Source organism: Rhinichthys klamathensis, unplaced genomic scaffold (assembly GCF_029890125.1).
Source record: "Rhinichthys klamathensis goyatoka isolate OS25496 unplaced genomic scaffold, OSU_Roscu_1.1 h1tg000725l_1, whole genome shotgun sequence".
Lineage (NCBI taxonomy): Eukaryota > Metazoa > Chordata > Actinopteri > Cypriniformes > Leuciscidae > Rhinichthys > Rhinichthys klamathensis.
The window spans coordinates 245,001-262,500 of NW_026607139.1; the positions used below are offsets into that span (position 1 = coordinate 245,001).

Genomic DNA, 17,500 nt, shown 5'->3' on the forward strand with positions numbered 1-17,500 from the left:
GTTTGTGTGTGAAAGAGTGTGTGTGATAGAGAGAAGGTGTGTGTGTGAGAGTGTATGAGAGTATGATTATTGATGTTGGTGTTTTGTGTGTTTCAGTGTGTATCGGTGTGTTTTGTGTGTTTCAGTGTGTAACGGTGTGATTTGTGTTACAGTGTGTAACGGTGTGTTTCAGTGTGTTACAGTGTGTAATGGTGTGTTTCAGTGTGTAACGGTGTGTTTTGTGTGTTTCGGTGTGTAACGGTGTGTTTTGTGTGTTTCAGTGTGTAACGGTGTGTTTTGTGTGTTTCGGTGTGTAACGGTGTGTTTTGTGTGTTTCAGTGTGTAACGGTGTGTTTTGTGTGTTTCAGTGTGTAACGATGTGTTTTGTGTGTTTCAGTGTGTAATGGTGTGTTTCAGTGTGTAACGGTGTGTTTCGGTGTGTAACGGTGTGTTTTGTGTGTTTCAGTGTGTAACGGTGTGTTTTGTGTGTTTCAGTGTGTAACGATGTGTTTTGTGTGTTTCAGTTAGTGTGTAACGGTGTGTTTCAGTCAGTGTGTAACGGTGTGTTTCAGTCAGTGTGTAACGGTGTGTTTCAGTGTGTAACGGTGTTTCGGTGTGTTTCAGTGTGTAACGGTGTGTTTTGTGTGTTTCAGTGTGTAACGGTGTGTTTTGTGTTTCGGTGTGTAACGGTGTGTTTCAGTCAGTGTGTAATGGTGTGTTTCAGTCAGTGTGTAACGGTGTGTTTTGTGTGTTTCAGTCAGTGTGTAACGGTGTGTTTTGTGTGTTTCAGTGTGTAACGGTGTGTTTTGTGTGTTTCAGTGTGTAACGGTGTGTTTTGTGTGTTTCAGTGTGTAATGGTTTGTTTTGTGTGTTTCAGTGTGTAACGGTGTGTTTTGTGTGTTTCGGTGTGTAACGGTGTGTTTCAGTCAGTGTGTAACGGTGTGTTTTGTGTGTTTCAGTCAGTGTGTAACGGTGTGTTTTGTGTTACAGTGTGTAACGGTGTGTTTCAGTGTGTTACAGTGTGTAATGGTGTGTTTCAGTGTGTAACGGTGTGTTTTGTGTGTTTCGGTGTGTAACGGTGTGTTTTGTGTGTTTCAGTGTGTAACGGTGTGTTTTGTGTGTTTCAGTGTGTAACGATGTGTTTTGTGTGTTTCAGTCAGTGTGTAACAGTGTGTTTCAGTCAGTGTGTAACGGTGTGTTTCAGTCAGTGTGTAACGGTGTGTTTCAGTGTGTAACGGTGTGTTTCGGTGTGTTTCAGTGTGTAACGGTGTGTTTCAGTGTGTAACGGTGTGTTTTGTGTGTTTCGGTGTGTAACGGTGTGTTTCAGTCAGTGTGTAACGGTGTGTTTCAGTCAGTGTGTAACGGTGTGTTTTGTGTGTTTCAGTCAGTGTGTAACGGTGTGTTTTGTGTGTTTCAGTGTGTAACGGTGTGTTTTGTGTGTTTCAGTGTGTAATGGTTTGTTTTGTGTGTTTCAGTGTGTAACGGTGTGTTTCAGTCAGTGTGTAACGGTGTGTTTCAGTCAGTGTGTAACGGTGTGTTTTGTGTGTTTCAGTCAGTGTGTAACGGTGTGTTTTGTGTGTTTCAGTGTGTAACGGTGTGTTTTGTGTGTTTCAGTGTGTAACGGTGTGTTTTGTGTGTTTCAGTGTGTAGTGTTTCAGTGCGTAACGGTGTGTTTTGTGTGTTTCAGTGTGTAGTGTTTCAGTGCGTAACGGTGTGTTTCAGTGTGTAACGGTGTGTTTTGTGTGTTTCGGTGTGTTTCAGTATGTAACGGTGTGTTTTGTGTGTTTCAGTGTGTAACGGTGTGTTTTGTGTGTTTCAGTCAGTGTGTAACGGTGTGTTTCAGTCAGTGTGTAACGGTGTGTTTTGTGTGTTTCAGTGTGTAACGGTGTGTTTCAGTGTGTAACGGTGTGTTTTGTGTGTTTCAGTGTGTAACGGTGTGTTTTGTGTGTTTCAGTGTGTAACGGTGTGTTTTGTGTGTTTCAGTGTGTAACGGTGTGTTTTGTGTGTTTCAGTGTGTAGTGTTTCAGTGTGTAACGGTGTGTTTTGTGTGTTTCAGTGTGTAGTGTTTCAGTGTGTAACGGTGTGTTTCAGTGTGTAACGGTGTGTTTTGTGTGTTTCAGTGTGTAACGGTGTGTTTTGTGTGTTTCAGTCAGTGTGTAACGGTGTGTTTCAGTCAGTGTGTAACGGTGTGTTTCAGTGTTTAACGGTGTGTTTTGTGTGTTTCGGTGTGTTTCAGTGTGTACAGTGTGTTTCAGTCAGTGTGTAACGGTGTGTTTTGTGTGTTTCGGTGTGTAACAGTGTGTTTCAGTCAGTGTGTAACGGTGTGTTTTGTGTGTTTCAGTGTGTAACGGTGTGTTTCAGTCAGTGTGTAATGGTGTGTTTTGTGTGTTTCGGTGTGTAACGGTGTGTTTCAGTCAGTGTGTAACGGTGTGTTTTGTGTGTTTCAGTCAGTGTGTAACGGTGTGTTTTGTGTGTTTCAGTGTGTAACGGTGTGTTTCAGTGTGTAACGGTGTGTTTCAGTCAGTGTGTAACGGTGTGTTTCAGTCAGTGTGTAACGGTGTGTTTTGTGTGTTTCAGTCAGTGTGTAACGGTGTGTTTTGTGTGTTTCGGTGTGTAACGGTGTGTTTCAGTCAGTGTGTAACGGTGTGTTTCAGTCAGTGTGTAACGGTGTGTTTTGTGTGTTTCAGTCAGTGTGTAACGGTGTGTTTTGTGTGTTTCAGTCAGTGTGTAACGGTGTGTTTCAGTCAGTGTGTAACGGTGTGTTTTGTGTGTTTCAGTCAGTGTGTAACGGTGTGTTTTGTGTGTTTCAGTGTGTAACCGTGTGTTTCAGTGTGTAACGGTGTGTTTTGTGTGTTTCGGTGTGTAACGGTGTGTTTTAGTCAGTGTGTAACGGTGTGTTTTGTGTGTTTCAGTCAGTGTGTAACGGTGTGTTTTGTGTGTTTCAGTCAGTGTGTAACGGTGTGTTTTGTGTGTTACAGTGTGTAATGGTTTGTTTTGTGATTTGTGTGTTTCAGTCAGTGTGTAACGGTGTGTTTTGTGTGTTTCAGTCAGTGTGTAACGGTGTGTTTCAGTCAGTGTGTAACGGTGTGTTTTGTGTGTTTCGGTGTGTTTCAGTGTGTATCGGTGTTTTGTGTGTTTCAGTCAGTGTGTAACGGTGTGTTTCAGTCAGTGTGTAACGGTGTGTTTTGTGTGTTTCAGTGTGTAACGGTGTGTTTTGTGTGTAACGGTGTGTTTTGTGTGTTTCAGTGTGTAACGGTGTGTTTCAGTGTGTAACGGTGTGTTTTGTGTGTAACGGTGTGTTTTGTGTGTAATGGTGTGTTTTGTGTGTAACGGTGTGTTTTGTGTGTTTCAGTGTGTAACGGTGTGTTTCAGTGTGTAACGGTGTGTTTTGTGTGTTTCAGTGTGTAACGGTGTGTTTTGTGTGTTTCAGTGTGTAACGGTGTGTTTTGTGTGTTTCAGTGTGTAACGGTGTGTTTCAGTGTGTAACGGTGTGTTTTGTGTGTTTCAGTGTGTAACGGTGTGTTTTGTGTTTAACGGTGTGTTTTGTGTGTAATGGTGTGTTTTGTGTGTAACGGTGTGTTTTGTGTGTAACGGTGTGTTTTGTGTGTTTCAGTGTGTAACGGTGTGTTTCAGTGTGTAACGGTGTGTTTTGTGTGTTTCAGTGTGTAACGGTGTGTTTCAGTGTGTAACGGTGTGTTTTGTGTGTAACAGTGTGTTTTGTGTGTAATAGTGTGTTTTGTGTGTAACGGTGTGTTTTGTGTGTAATGGTGTGTTTTGTGTGTAACGGTGTGTTTTGTGTGTAACGGTGTGTTTTGTGTGTAACGGTGTGTTTTGTGTGTAACGGTGTGTTTTGTGTGTTTCAGTGTGTAACGGTGTTTTTGTGTGTAACGGTGTGTTTTGTGTGTAATGGTGTGTTTTGTGTGTAACGGTGTGTTTTGTGTGTAACGGTGTGCTTTGTGTGTAACGGTGTGTTTTGTGTGTTTCAGTCAGACGTCAGGATACAGTCATCCTCCAAAAGAAGTGAGTTTGAGATGTTCACATCAGTGGAGATTCAGATCGATCCACTGACTGAAGATCCACATGAACTAACAGTGAACAATACTTCTACCGTATTTATTAATCTTTATGTTAATCTCAACACATTGTATCTGTTAACATTATTTTAATGCATTGTGAACTAACAATAGGCAGTATATTATTACAGCATTTATTAACCTTTGTTTTTAATGTAAACAAGTGAGACCTTATTGTAAAGTATATAAAAAAATATTGAATATTCTAAATTAAATATATATTTTCCCTCTAAAATGGCAAAACTGAAGCACTAAAAATAAAGCTCTTGAAAATTTTACAAAGTATCAGTTTCTCCTCGAATTAAATTTTCTTTTATGTATTGATCCATTCTCACACTCAGGACTTTTATAAATGCAAATCATTATAATTTCACAGGATGTCACTGATCCACTGTGGTGAATATTGAATAGAATTATTGGAAAGAAAATGGATTTTTATGAAACTGAATTCTGAATGATTTCTCTTCCTCCAGCCTCAGGATTTCAAACACACTCAGTCGTTCATGCTGTGATGGTGTGTGTGTTGGCGGCGCTGGGAACGACACGAAGACACTCCGTCTCTCTCTCTCTCTGTGTATCTTTATATCTCTCTCTTCCTCTGTATCTCTCTCTCACCATAATCTTCCGACAGACTGAAGGAAACAGAAGCTGATCTGAGAGCCGGTTTCATGTTTCTCCTCAAATGTAGAGCTAGAGCGCCTCCTGCTGGCCGTGTGCGACCCTGAACCCGATTAACCCGCGGCCTTTACACGAGCGAGACTCTGATGACCTTTGACACGCGTGCCTTTCATTTCAACACAATCTTTATCTAACGAGTGTGAGGATGTAAATCATGCGATGGGGTGAATTGTTGTATATTTGATCTGTATTCTTGTTTTTTTAATAAACATAATCTGCATTTTTTGTCTGAATTGGAACATCTATTATTTCGCAGACGCATTTATTAATTCATCGTGAGATGAGAAATGCTGACAGTTTCCAGATCATTCAGAGAGCAACCAAAGAAAGCAACAGATAATGTTTCATTAACACAAAATATCAATGAACTGCATTAATTAATGGTTATTTTACCACTTAATGTTTAAAAATCCAAAGTTGTGTTTACATTTGTTTAAATTATGATTAAAGAGTTCAATAAAAAATATTCGCACTCATGTTGTTCCAAACCCTTATGAAATAAATTCTATTTGTTATCTACATTAGTTAACATGAACTGACAATTAACAGTATTCTGCAGCATTTATTAACAGATTGTTTAACATTTTTTATTAAAAAGAATTAAAAGTTGTATTGTTTACATTTGGTGAGATTAGCATTAAAGTTTGTTCAACCCCAAATTAAATTTGTCATTAATTCACACTCATGTCGTTACAAACCCATATGAAGATCATTTTTAATACTCATCATTTTCCATCCAATTAACTCTTTCCCGGCTATTGTACCAGGAATCCGGAAAACAAAACCTGAAATAAAAATGAAGCTATATACTGTAGAAATAAAAGCACATAAAAAATAGTTTGTAGACACACATAATATATTATATAAACAGATGCAATAAATTGGCACTAACATTTTTATGTTTGACTCTTTTCTCAGTTTTCTGTGTAAAATGCAAGCAAGACTTCAAAACTAGGGCTGGGTACCGAGTTCGGTACTTTTTAGGTACCGACCGAATTGCCTCGATACTACCGAGTATCGAAACATGTCTTGTTTTTCGGTACCACATTTCGGTACCTAAGTGGTTAATCTCGTCAACGTCAGTGAAACAATAAGCATGCAGCATGATTGGCTGTGGCGGAAAAACACTAGTTTACGCGGCTGCCCAGAGACGCGGCTCGTCGCACGTGAGGCTGCAGTGTGTGTGTGTGTGTGTGTAGCGTGCGTCCCAACCCAGATAGATAGAAAATATGTGGAAATGATCCAAAGTGTACCTATGTCATGTGCCAGACTCGATGCCAGATGCACGCTATGCAATATTTTCGACAAGATCATTGCTGCCAAGACCGGGAACACGGTAAATCTAGGCACTGAAGCGCACAAAATACACTTGAGAGTAATGGTGTTCACATCGAACGCGAATAGAGCGTCAAATACGCGTCTATCGCGTCTAGTTCGACGCTTGAATCTTTAGCTCGAGTTCAAATTTTTCAACTTGCGCGGAAGACGTTCGCGGCAAACGCGTCGCCCAATTCGCGTCATTCGCAACGCCCGGCGCGAATGATGCGTCTATTCGCGTCTTTGCATTGACTATGTATGTAATCTACTCGCACAAATAATTAAATTCGCGTTCGGTGTGAACACACCATTAGTAAACACTTGTTCATTATTAAACAATTAAAATATCTCCTTGCTATTGTTTCCACATCCATAATCATTAGGCTACTTTTGCCAGGGCTTTGCTGCAAGCTTCACGTGCAGGTATATATCCCGCCCCCCAGTAGCCTATATTTAATTTAATTCACATTTATTTGTATAGCATTTTTCACAATACATATCGTTTCAAAGCAGCTTTACAGAAAATGCATGTCTAAATTACAATTTAGATTGATCTGTTATCAGAGGTGACAGTGTAATGCATTTCAATTAATTTTCATTCAGTTTCATCGTTAATTAATGCATTAAGTTAAAGCAGAAACAATGAGCTCATTGAAGTAAAGAATACATGTTGTTAAATGATTAGGAAACATAGAAAACTTTAGCATTGGTGCTTTTTTACATACTCAAAATATGAGTGTAAAAAAGTCAACAAACTGAAAAAAAAATTAGGTAATGTTATATTGTTAAACCTGGTTACATAAAATTGGTATCGAAAAAAGTATCGTCCAGGAACCGGTATCGAAGTCAAGGTATCGGTATCGGTATCGGTACCGAACATTTTGTTACGATACCCAGCCCTATTCAAAACAATCATATTTAATATTCTGATGGACTTCAGAGGCATTCTGGGTGAAATAGTGTTATTGTTAAATAAGGTTATTTTAGTTTCATTGATAATTTATTTTAGTACTAAAAATTAAACTAAACAAATATGAGATGAAGCCTCAGCAACTAGCTGAAATAAAACACCTTTAAAAAAATTATCTATTTTTTTTTAAGTTAATTTGTTTGGATCAATGAAAAAAAAAATATATATATTTTTTTTAATAGTTTTTTTTGGTAAAAAAGTTCATAATCCAGATGTTAACTAAAACTAGTAAACATTGTTTTCAGGGAATGAAATAAAGTTAAATTACAAAATATAATTTTTTTATTTAGTTTTAGATCAACTTAATTTTTTTAAATTAAATTACTAAAACTGAAATAAAAATGTAGCTATATAGAAATAGTTAATGAAAGCAAATAAAAGTTTGTACACACACACACACACACACACACACACACACATTATATAAACAGATGCAATTCATTGATTTGACGGCACTAAAATCAGTAAATACACCTCAACCTTTTTCTCTTTTAGTTTATGTTTTGAATGTGTATGTTTGACTCTTTTCTGTGTAAAATCTACATTTTGTGTGAAAAAGAAAATGCAAACAAGACTTAAACATGTTAACGATAATAATCCTGTTGTTTTCAGGGAATGAAATACAATTGAAATATATTAGTAAATTATAAAATAATTTTTATTTAATTCGTTTTAGATAAACTTTTTTTTTTACTAAACCTGAAATTAAAGTATTTCTATATAACAGAGATATATTATTATAAAAGATGTGATTTGACGGCCCAAAATCAGTAAATACTGTTTTCTCTTTTAGTTCAGGTTTTGAATGTTCACGTTTGACACTTTTCTCAGTTTACTGTGTAAAATTGACCTTTTTGTGGAAAAAAGAAAACGCAAGCAAGACTTAAAAACAGTCCTGTTTAATATCCAGAGGCATTCTGGGAGACAGCATGTGGCGAGTCTCGGCTTAACCGTCGCTAGTGAACGCATGCTAGCTCTGAAACCGAAGCGGCGAGAGTCTGACACACTCGACACACACTCGACACACACTCGACACACACTCGACACACACTCGACACACACTCGACCATCACATCAGTCCCTGAGGATGAAGAACTGGTGTGTTGTTGAGCTTTGCAGACTTCATGGAAACACCAACGCTCAGTCGCGGGACATCTGGTGTGTTTACAGTCTTCATCCGCTCTTCAGGACCCAGCGTCAGCTTTACTGAAGCGTAGAATAGAAAGCCTCTCTCGCCCGGCCTGACGGGTCAAACACACGTGTCCGTTCAGCCCAGCTTTACCCAGCAGAGACACAATCTCCTCTAGAGGACACACAACACACTTCAGATCAACACTGGTACACTGCAGTGCTTCTAGCGGCATCTAGTGGCGAGGTTGTGAACTGCACCCAACGGTTACAGCGGCCGACAGGAAGTGATGTCATAGCAGAGAGTCCCAGTTAAACAATGAGGTTTCTTTACAAGGATAAATTAAGAAATTATGTTTACTTAATTTTTCAGTAAAACGATATGTTATTGTGTCTTTACAAAAACATCTCCTTTAAAGTTGTGCATTTATGTTGGTGATTTACTGCATCCACTCACAAAAATACATGTTTGATATATTTACGGTAAGACATGTACAAAAATATCTTCATGGATCATGATCTTTACTTAATATCCTAATGATTTTTGGCATAAAAGACAAATGGATAATTTTGACCCATACTTGTCTATCGCCACACACACCCGTGCGACTCGAGACTGGTTTAGTGATCCAGGGACACACACTTACAGGTGAAACTCGAAACATTAGAATATGGTGCAAAAGTTCATTTATTTCAGTAATTCAACCTAAAATGTGAAACTAATATATTATATAGACTCGTTACATGCAGAGTGAGATATTTCAAGCCTTTATTTGTAATAATTGTGATGATTATGGCTTACAGATATGAAAACCCCAAATTCAAAATTAGAATATTGTGAAAAGGTTTTCATATCTGTAAGTCATAATCATCACAATAATTACAAATAAAGGCTTGAAATATCTCACTTTGCACACACACACACACACACACACACCTGGATCATTATCTGCCACGGTCACCAGGTAGAACAGCCCATGGTCTGACAGCAACTGTGGGATCATGGGAAAGAATCGGTCCATCACTTCCCTGCCGCGTCTCCCACCGGCCCACGACGCCTCGATCCCACGACCGCCCACCTGTGCAGAACACACACACACACACACACACACACACACACGATGTCAGCATTACAGTCATACAGACATATAAGAGGTCTATGTACCTTTAAAACATCCTCATTAAAAACAAAGCACAAGCGCTAAAAACAGCTCATTTTGATATAGCGGATCTGTGATGTCACATGGGCAAGTTCATTTGCATATGCCCGCCTCCAGAGCAAGACATCTGCGAATAGTTTTACATCATCGCATCATAGGCCCCGCCCACTGGCGTTCAGTCTCTTAAAGTCCCCCTGTGGTGTAAATCCAGCGTTTAATGTTGTTTATGTGTCTATGTGGAGTTTTTAATACGCTTAAACCATGTGTAAGTTCATAAGTCGACAGCATTGCTGAGTATTTCCTGCTTAAAACTGCAGTGAACTAGCCTGGCATGCCAGACCTACATCAAGATGTTAGGTCTGGGAACTCTCCATTGACATGACTCAATCCGAGGGGCGGGATAAACGGTTACCTTTCAAAATCCCTCGGCACGCAATAGGATAACGCTGCAACCAACCAGAGCAACGAACGGTTGTGGATGAGTGAGTCCCATGCGTTTTTCCACCAGCGGAGCTAATTGATATATTAAACTTTGCCGTATCAGGTCGGCAAAACTCCGAACACATCTTCCTTTTTTAAGAATGACTTAAGTGACGTTCTCTTAACTCCAAGTCCTCCAGAGTCGCGGCCAAAGCCGATTCGAAAGACCGCTGCATCTTCATTGTTTTTAAGTAGCAGGGAAATCACCAATGGAAATCACGCGGAACGTCATGAACTGTGCCGTCATTGTGCTAAGCCCGCCCGCCGACTCTATACACGATGTGATTGGCCTGACCAGAAATTGGTTTTTCCAGCTAAAACGTCTATGGAGAGTTGCTAGACCACACTGCGAAATAATTTTCGCTGCCGCTAGGGTGCGTCTAGATTTCTAGGCTAGCAGTGAACCAAAGACAGTCTCAAAAACACGGTTTGAAATCGCTGGTGTTTCTGACGTCACAAACGACCTTGTAACCAATCAGATCAACGTGTGATCGTCAACCAGTGGATCTCTGAGCTGAGGGAGTGAGTGGAGGCGGGGCTCATTTGCATATTCACAGAACCACGCATACTAAATGAGGCGAGGGTGTCGAGCTACATTCAAGATATTTTAAGACATATAAGGAATTTTCTTTTTTTAAATGTCATTTTGGTGATCAAAGATGAGTTTTAAGGGATATAATGATTGACTACAGGCGGACTTTAATGTTTTTAGATTTTAACTTTGGGAATGTTTTCTCCATCAAAAACTAGTTGTAAGTGTATAAAGATATCTGACAGTAATCCTACGATTACATCAAAACAGCGCAATCTGATCACATGACTTCACACTGGTTTACCTCTTCTGACGGTGTGACGACATACGGCGGATTGAAAACAAGCACGTCCACTTTTCCCAGCAGCCTCGGCAAGAGACACTCGACCTGTGGGACACGACAGAACTCCTGAAACACCGGAACACACACGATAAACAGGACAGAAATAAAGCTTTAACATCAGCATCTGCGCACACAAGGTCAATTCTCAACGTTGAATGCAAACACAGCTAATGAAGCAGATTGTCCATCAGCTCTGAATACTGGATTTTTTATTTTATTATTTTTTATTGCGTTTTCCCCTCGCTGCATTGAGTTAATGACTAAATACAGGGATTTTTACATTTAAGTCAGCATCGAGTCTATATTTCAGAGATGCTTTGTTGTGCCATTATGATGCCATATTCCAATATTGCGCACGAGTTACACTCCTGTATCTCACCAGGTCGGTGACGACGGGCTGCAGCCGGAGCTTGTTGAGGCGAGACGTCTGGAGTGTGTAGAGAGCAGCCGCCGGGTTCACATCAGTGCAACTGCACAACACAACACACACACAACACACACACACACACACACACACAACACACACACAACACAGCTTTATACAGTACACATCGTTTCAAAGCAGGGAAATAACAGAATCAATGATCAGCTTGAGTCAGTTCAGTGACTTTTAGTTTTGCAACCCACTGATTTCTGTACTCGCAAACACACACACACACACACACACACACTCTCACTCGCTCACTCACTCTCTCTATCTCTCACTCACTCGCTCACACACTCTCTCTATCTCTCACACACTCTATCTCTCACTCACTCACTCACACACTCACACACTCTCTCTATCTCTCACTCACTCACTCACACACTCACACACTCTCTCTATCTCTCACTCACTCACTCACACACTCACACACTCTCTCTATCTCTCACTCTCTCACTCACTCACACACTCTCTCTATCTCTCACTCACTCACTCACACACTCTCTCTATCTCTCACACACTCTCTCTATCTCTCACTCACTCACTCACACACTCTCTCTATCTCTCACACACTCTCTCTATCTCTCACTCACTCACTCACACACTCTCTCTATCTCTCACTCACTCACTCACTCACACACTCTCTCTATCTCTCACACACTCTCTCTATCTCTCACTCACTCACTCACACACTCACACACTCTCTCTATCTCTCACTCACTCACTCACACACTCTCTCTATCACTCACACACTCTCTCTATCTCTCACTCACTCACTCACACACTCTCTCTATCTCTCACTCACTCACTCACACACTCTCTCATCTCTCACACACTCTCTCTATCTCTCACTCACTCACTCACTCACACACTCTCTCTATCTCTCACTCACTCGCTCACACACTCACACACTCTCTCTATCTCTCACTCTCTCACTCACTCACACACTCTCTCTATCTCTCACTCACTCACTCACACACTCTCTCTATCTCTCACACACTCTCTCTATCTCTCACTCACTCACTCACACACTCTCTCTATCTCTCACACACTCTCTCTATCTCTCACTCACTCACTCACACACTCTCTCTATCTCTCACTCACTCACTCACTCACACACTCTCTCTATCTCTCACACACTCTCTCTATCTCTCACTCACTCACTCACACACTCTCTCTATCTCTCACTCACACACTCACACACTCTCTCTATCTCTCACTCACACACTCACACACTCTCTCTATCTCTCACTCACACACTCACACACTCTCTCTATCTCTCACTCACTCACTCACACACTCTCTCTATCACTCACACACTCTCTCTATCTCTCACTCACTCACTCACTCACACACTCTCTCTATCTCTCACACACTCTCTCTATCTCTCACTCACTCACTCACACACTCTCTCTATCTCTCACTCACACACTCACACACTCTCTCTATCTCTCACTCACACACTCACACACTCTCTCTATCTCTCACTCACACACTCACACACTCTCTCTATCTCTCACTCACTCACTCACACACTCTCTCTATCACTCACACACTCTCTCTATCTCTCACTCACTCACTCACACACTCTCTCTATCTCTCACTCACTCACTCACACACTCTCTCTATCTCTCACACACTCTCTCTATCTCTCACTCACTCACTCACTCACACACTCTCTCTATCTCTCACTCACTCGCTCACTCACTCACACACTCTCTCTATCTCTCACTCACTCACTCGCTCACTCACTCACACACTCTCTCTATCTCTCACTCACACACTCTCTCTATCTCTCACTCACTCACTCACACACTCTCTCTATCTCTCACTCACTCACACACTCTCTCTATCTCTCACTCTCTCACTCTCACTCACTCGCTCACTCACTCACACACTCTCTCTATCTCTCACTCACTCACTCTATCTCTCACTCACACACTCTCTCTATCTCTCACTCACACACTCTCTCTATCTCTCACTCACTCACTCACACACTCTCTCTATCTCACACACTCTCTCTATCTCTCACTCACTCACTCACTCACACACTCTATCTCTCACTCACTCGCTCACTCACTCACACACTCTCTCTATCGCTCACTCACTCACACACTCTCTCTATCTCTCACTCACACACTCTCTCTATCTCTCACTCACTCACTCACACACTCTCTCTATCTCTCACTCACTCACACACTCTCTCTATCTCTCACTCACTCACTCACTCACACACTCTCTCTATCTCTCACACACTCTCTCTATCTCTCACTCACTCACTCACACACTCACACACTCACACACTCTCTCTATCTCTCACTCACTCACTCACTCACACACTCTCTCTATCACTCACACTCTCTCTATCTCTCACTCACTCACTCACTCACTCACTCACACACTCACACACTCTCTCTGTCTCTCACTCACTCACACACTCTCTCTATCTCTCACTCACTCGCTCACTCACTCACACACTCTCTCTATCTTTCACTCATTCGCTCACTCACTCACACACTCTCTCTATCTCTCACTCACTCGCTCACTCACTCACACACTCTCTCTATCTCTCTCACTCACACACTCTCTCTATCTCTCACTCACTCACTCACTCACTCACTCACTCACTCACTCACTCACTCACTCACTCACTCACACACTCACTCACACACTCACTCACACACTCACTCACACACTCACTCACACACTCACACACTCACACACTCACACACTCACACACTCACTCACACACTCACTCACTCACTCACTCACACACTCACTCACACACTCACACACTCACACACTCACTCTCTCTGTCTCTCACTCACTCGCTCGCTCACTCACACACTCTCTCTATCTCTCACTCACACACTCTCTCTGTCTCTCACTCACACACTCTCTCTATCTCTCACTCACACACTCTCTCTGTCTCTCACTCACACACTCTCTCTGTCTCTCACTCACACACTCTCTCTATCTCTCACTCACACACTCTCTCTGTCTCTCACTCACACACTCTCTCTATCTCTCACTCACTCACACACTCTCTCTGTCTCTCACTCACTCGCTCGCTCACTCACACAGACGGAAAGTGGCTTATTTCTGCAACCCGTGACGTGTGTTCTCCTTCACTCACAGATACAGCGCATCAGAGCCGATCACAGACGCCAGGAAGGCCGATACGACGCCGGATCCGCTGCCCACCTCCACACACACACACGCTCTGACAACACACACACATCAGAAGATCAGACCGGCTGACTGCACACTGACCCGTCAAAAGCGTGCGCTTGTGGATTTGTGATTTGCAGTACAGTAGAGTTTTTCTCTCTCAAATATTACAAATAATATTACAATTAATTTTACAATTAACTCACACACTCTCTCTATCTCTCACTCACTCGCTCACTTAAAACTGCCATTATCAAACCTCTTCTGAAGAAACCCAACCTCGACCCAGAATGTCTCGCCAATTATCGGCCAATTTCTCATCTTCCATTTTTGTCCAAGGTGCTAGAAAAAGCTGTTTCTGTGCAGTTACAGGAACATCTACAATGTCACTCATTGTTTGAAACATTTCAATCTGGTTTTCGTACTGCCCATAGTTCAGAGACAGCACAATTGAGGGTAACTAATGACCTTCTTATTTCTGCAGATTCTGGATCCCCCTCTTTGCTCATTCTCCTTGACCTTTCAGCGGCTTTTGATACTGTAGATCACCATATCCTCCTAAGTCGTCTCCACTCTGACATTGGTCTCCGTCATTCCACACTGGACTGGTTTACCTCTTACCTCGCTGACAGGACAGAGCAGGTTCGCTTGGGATCTGCTAGGTCCAGAACAGCCCCGGTCACTTGTGGTGTCCCCCAAGGATCTATTCTAGGTCCTTTGCTTTTCATTCTATACATGCTGCCATTGGGTCGTGTCATCAGTAAATACGGTATCTCTTTTCACTGTTATGCTGATGACACTCAGTTATACCTGCGAACTGACTCAAACCTATGCTCTACTCCGGACCTTTCATCATTATCTGCTCACCCTTCATCTTCTGCTTCACCTACATCTCTAGCCCTCTCTAACTGCCTGGAGGAGATTAAGGCATGGATGAGTCAAAATTTTCTCCAGTTAAACAGCTCAAAAACCGAAGCCATACTAATCGGCACCCCTCATCAGGTAAAGTCATCACCTATTACTACTATCTCTTTCTCTGGTCAAGACATCTCCTTCTCAGCTATTGTTACCAACCTCGGCGTAAAGCTTGACCCACAACTGACCTTTGCCAATCATGTCAAACATCTGTATAAAACCTGTTTTTTTCATATCAAAAACATCTCAAAACTCCGCCCCTTTCTCACTTTCTCTGATGCAGAGAAACTCGTCCATGCCTTAATTTCCTCCAGGCTTGATTACTGTAACAGCTTACTTATTGGTGTATCAAGCAAACACCTTCAAAAACTTCAATTTATTCAGAACTGTGCTGCCCGAACTCTGATGAAGGCACGCAAATATGAACACATTACTCCCATTCTTCAGAAACTTCACTGGCTCCCCATAACTTCAAGAATTCAATACAAAATCGCCCTCATTACCCATCTTTGCATCCATAACAATGCCCCTCAATACCTCAAAGATCTCCTTACCCTTCAATCTTCCACCCGTAACCTCCGGTCCCTAACTGCAAACCTTCTCCATCAGCCACGCTCAAGACTATGTACTATGGGAGACCGAGCTTTCTGCTGTGCTGCCCCTCGCATTTGGAACTCCCTCCCTGAACATCTGCGAAAACCCCAGTCAGTGGACAATTTAAAAAAAGAGCTAAAAACTATTTTGTTCAGGCAGGCTTTCCTAAGTGGTCCTTAGGCTTTGTTATTTTTCCTTTCTTTTTATGTATTTTATTGGTTACTGATTTTAGATTGTTTGATTGTGGTTGTTATTGTATGTGGTCTGTAGCACTTTGAGATTCTTTTATGAAAAGTGCTTTATAAATAAAATTTATTATTATTATTATTATTATTATTTTTTTTTATTACACACATACAAACCACACTTGATAATTCCATGTTGTTTTGGTTGGTTTTAATTATAATAATAATAATAATACAAGAGTCCTAAACCCCATATAGCGGACAAAAACGTGACAGACTTGAGCCCGTGTTTTCAGTGACCCCAAACGCGAATGTGTGTTTTTAATAGCAGATCACATGCGAGGACGCGCGTTTTGATGCAACACACACACATTTGACGGGTCAGTGTGCAATCAGACGCCCAACCAGCCGTTTATGAACACATTTTATCTGAATTAAATTACCATATTGGGCAACACTTTACTTGAAGGGGTGCTCATAAGACTGACATTACACCTTCATAATCATGACATGACACACGTCATGAATATGAAGGAGGGTTTATGAATGTTTATGACAACTGTCGTTAAGTGTCATTCGCTCAATTATGACATTTTGAATGCAAATATGACATTGTTTGAGATGTCTTTGTTATGACAACTTGACATAAACCAATACATCATAATCTGTCATAAACATGACATAGCAGATTAATTATCAAACTTAAGAAAGCACTTAGCTTTATGGGTTAACATTACATTAAACTGTCATGTGGTTGGTTTTGACATTGGCTGTCATGAGGGCATTATAACTGTCATGAATATTTTTCTTGACCTCGACTACAGTGGTACACATTGAATTTGTCATTAAAATGTTATAATGCCCTCATGACAGCCAATGTCAAAACCAACCACATGACAGTTTAATGTAATGTTAACCCATAAAGCTAAGTGCTTTCTTAAGTTTGATAATTAATCTGCTATGTCATGTTTATAACATATTTATGACAATTTATGTTGTCAAGTTGTCATGACAAAGACATTTCAAACAATGTCATATTTGCATTAAAAATGTCATAATTGAGCGAATGACACTTAATGACAGTTGTCATAAACATGCATAAACCCTCCTTCATATTTATGACATGTGTCCCGGTGTAATGTCAGTCTTATGCACACCCCTTCAAGTAAAGTGTTACCCTACATTGTTAAAATTAATACTTTTTTAGCTAACTGTGATTACATGTGCATTTCTGAAATGCATAACTCAGACAGTCTCCTCTGATGACAGATCACTGTAAACTGTAATGTGGACTTGTGCACTTCTGTAAAGCTGCTTTGGAATGATGTGTTGTGAAAAGCGCTGTACAAATAAACGTGAATTGAGGATTGGCTCGAGTAAATCACCGGCTTCCCTTCAGCCGATCGGCGTCGCTCTCCAGCGCGTCCATCAGGAGGAAGGAGTCCTCGGCCGGCTCGTACACGTCTGGGAACGAGGAGCCGGGAGCGAACAGGGGCGTCGGGAACATCGCCGTCTGAACGGGAATCAACAAGAGTTATTAACACTCATCCT

At 41.2% G+C, this 17,500-nt stretch overlaps 2 protein-coding genes and 1 long non-coding RNA gene across 4 annotated transcripts in view; 1 reads left to right on the top strand and 2 right to left on the bottom strand.

Moving 5' to 3' along the window:
• jam2a (junctional adhesion molecule 2a) overlaps positions 1-4,626 on the top strand; it is a 39,417-nt gene extending 34,791 nt beyond the window's left edge. For both annotated transcript variants that reach the window (XM_056242384.1, XM_056242386.1), the window contains 2 exons: positions 3,966-3,999; positions 4,526-4,626. In XM_056242384.1, the coding sequence (XP_056098359.1) occupies positions 3,966-3,999; positions 4,526-4,564 (73 nt within the window). In that variant the 3' untranslated portion in view covers positions 4,565-4,626. The remainder of the gene's footprint in view (positions 1-3,965; positions 4,000-4,525) is intronic.
• A 3,274-nt stretch (positions 4,627-7,900) lies between these two features.
• On the bottom strand, positions 7,901-8,151 carry LOC130077223 (uncharacterized). Its single transcript, XR_008805721.1, has 2 exons — positions 8,080-8,151; positions 7,901-8,015 (listed from the first exon to the last, which is right to left on the bottom strand). It is a non-coding gene; the product is annotated as an uncharacterized LOC130077223 (long non-coding RNA).
• A 36-nt stretch (positions 8,152-8,187) lies between these two features.
• n6amt1 (N-6 adenine-specific DNA methyltransferase 1) overlaps positions 8,188-17,500 on the bottom strand; it is a 12,937-nt gene continuing 3,624 nt past the window's right edge. The window contains exons 2-7 of the mRNA XM_056242387.1: positions 17,335-17,462; positions 14,221-14,307; positions 11,040-11,130; positions 10,622-10,705; positions 9,083-9,224; positions 8,188-8,320 (exon numbers count right to left, since the gene is read on the bottom strand). Of these exons, the coding sequence (XP_056098362.1) occupies positions 8,202-8,320; positions 9,083-9,224; positions 10,622-10,705; positions 11,040-11,130; positions 14,221-14,307; positions 17,335-17,456 (645 nt within the window). The 5' untranslated portion in view covers positions 17,457-17,462 and the 3' untranslated portion in view covers positions 8,188-8,201. The remainder of the gene's footprint in view (positions 8,321-9,082; positions 9,225-10,621; positions 10,706-11,039; positions 11,131-14,220; positions 14,308-17,334; positions 17,463-17,500) is intronic.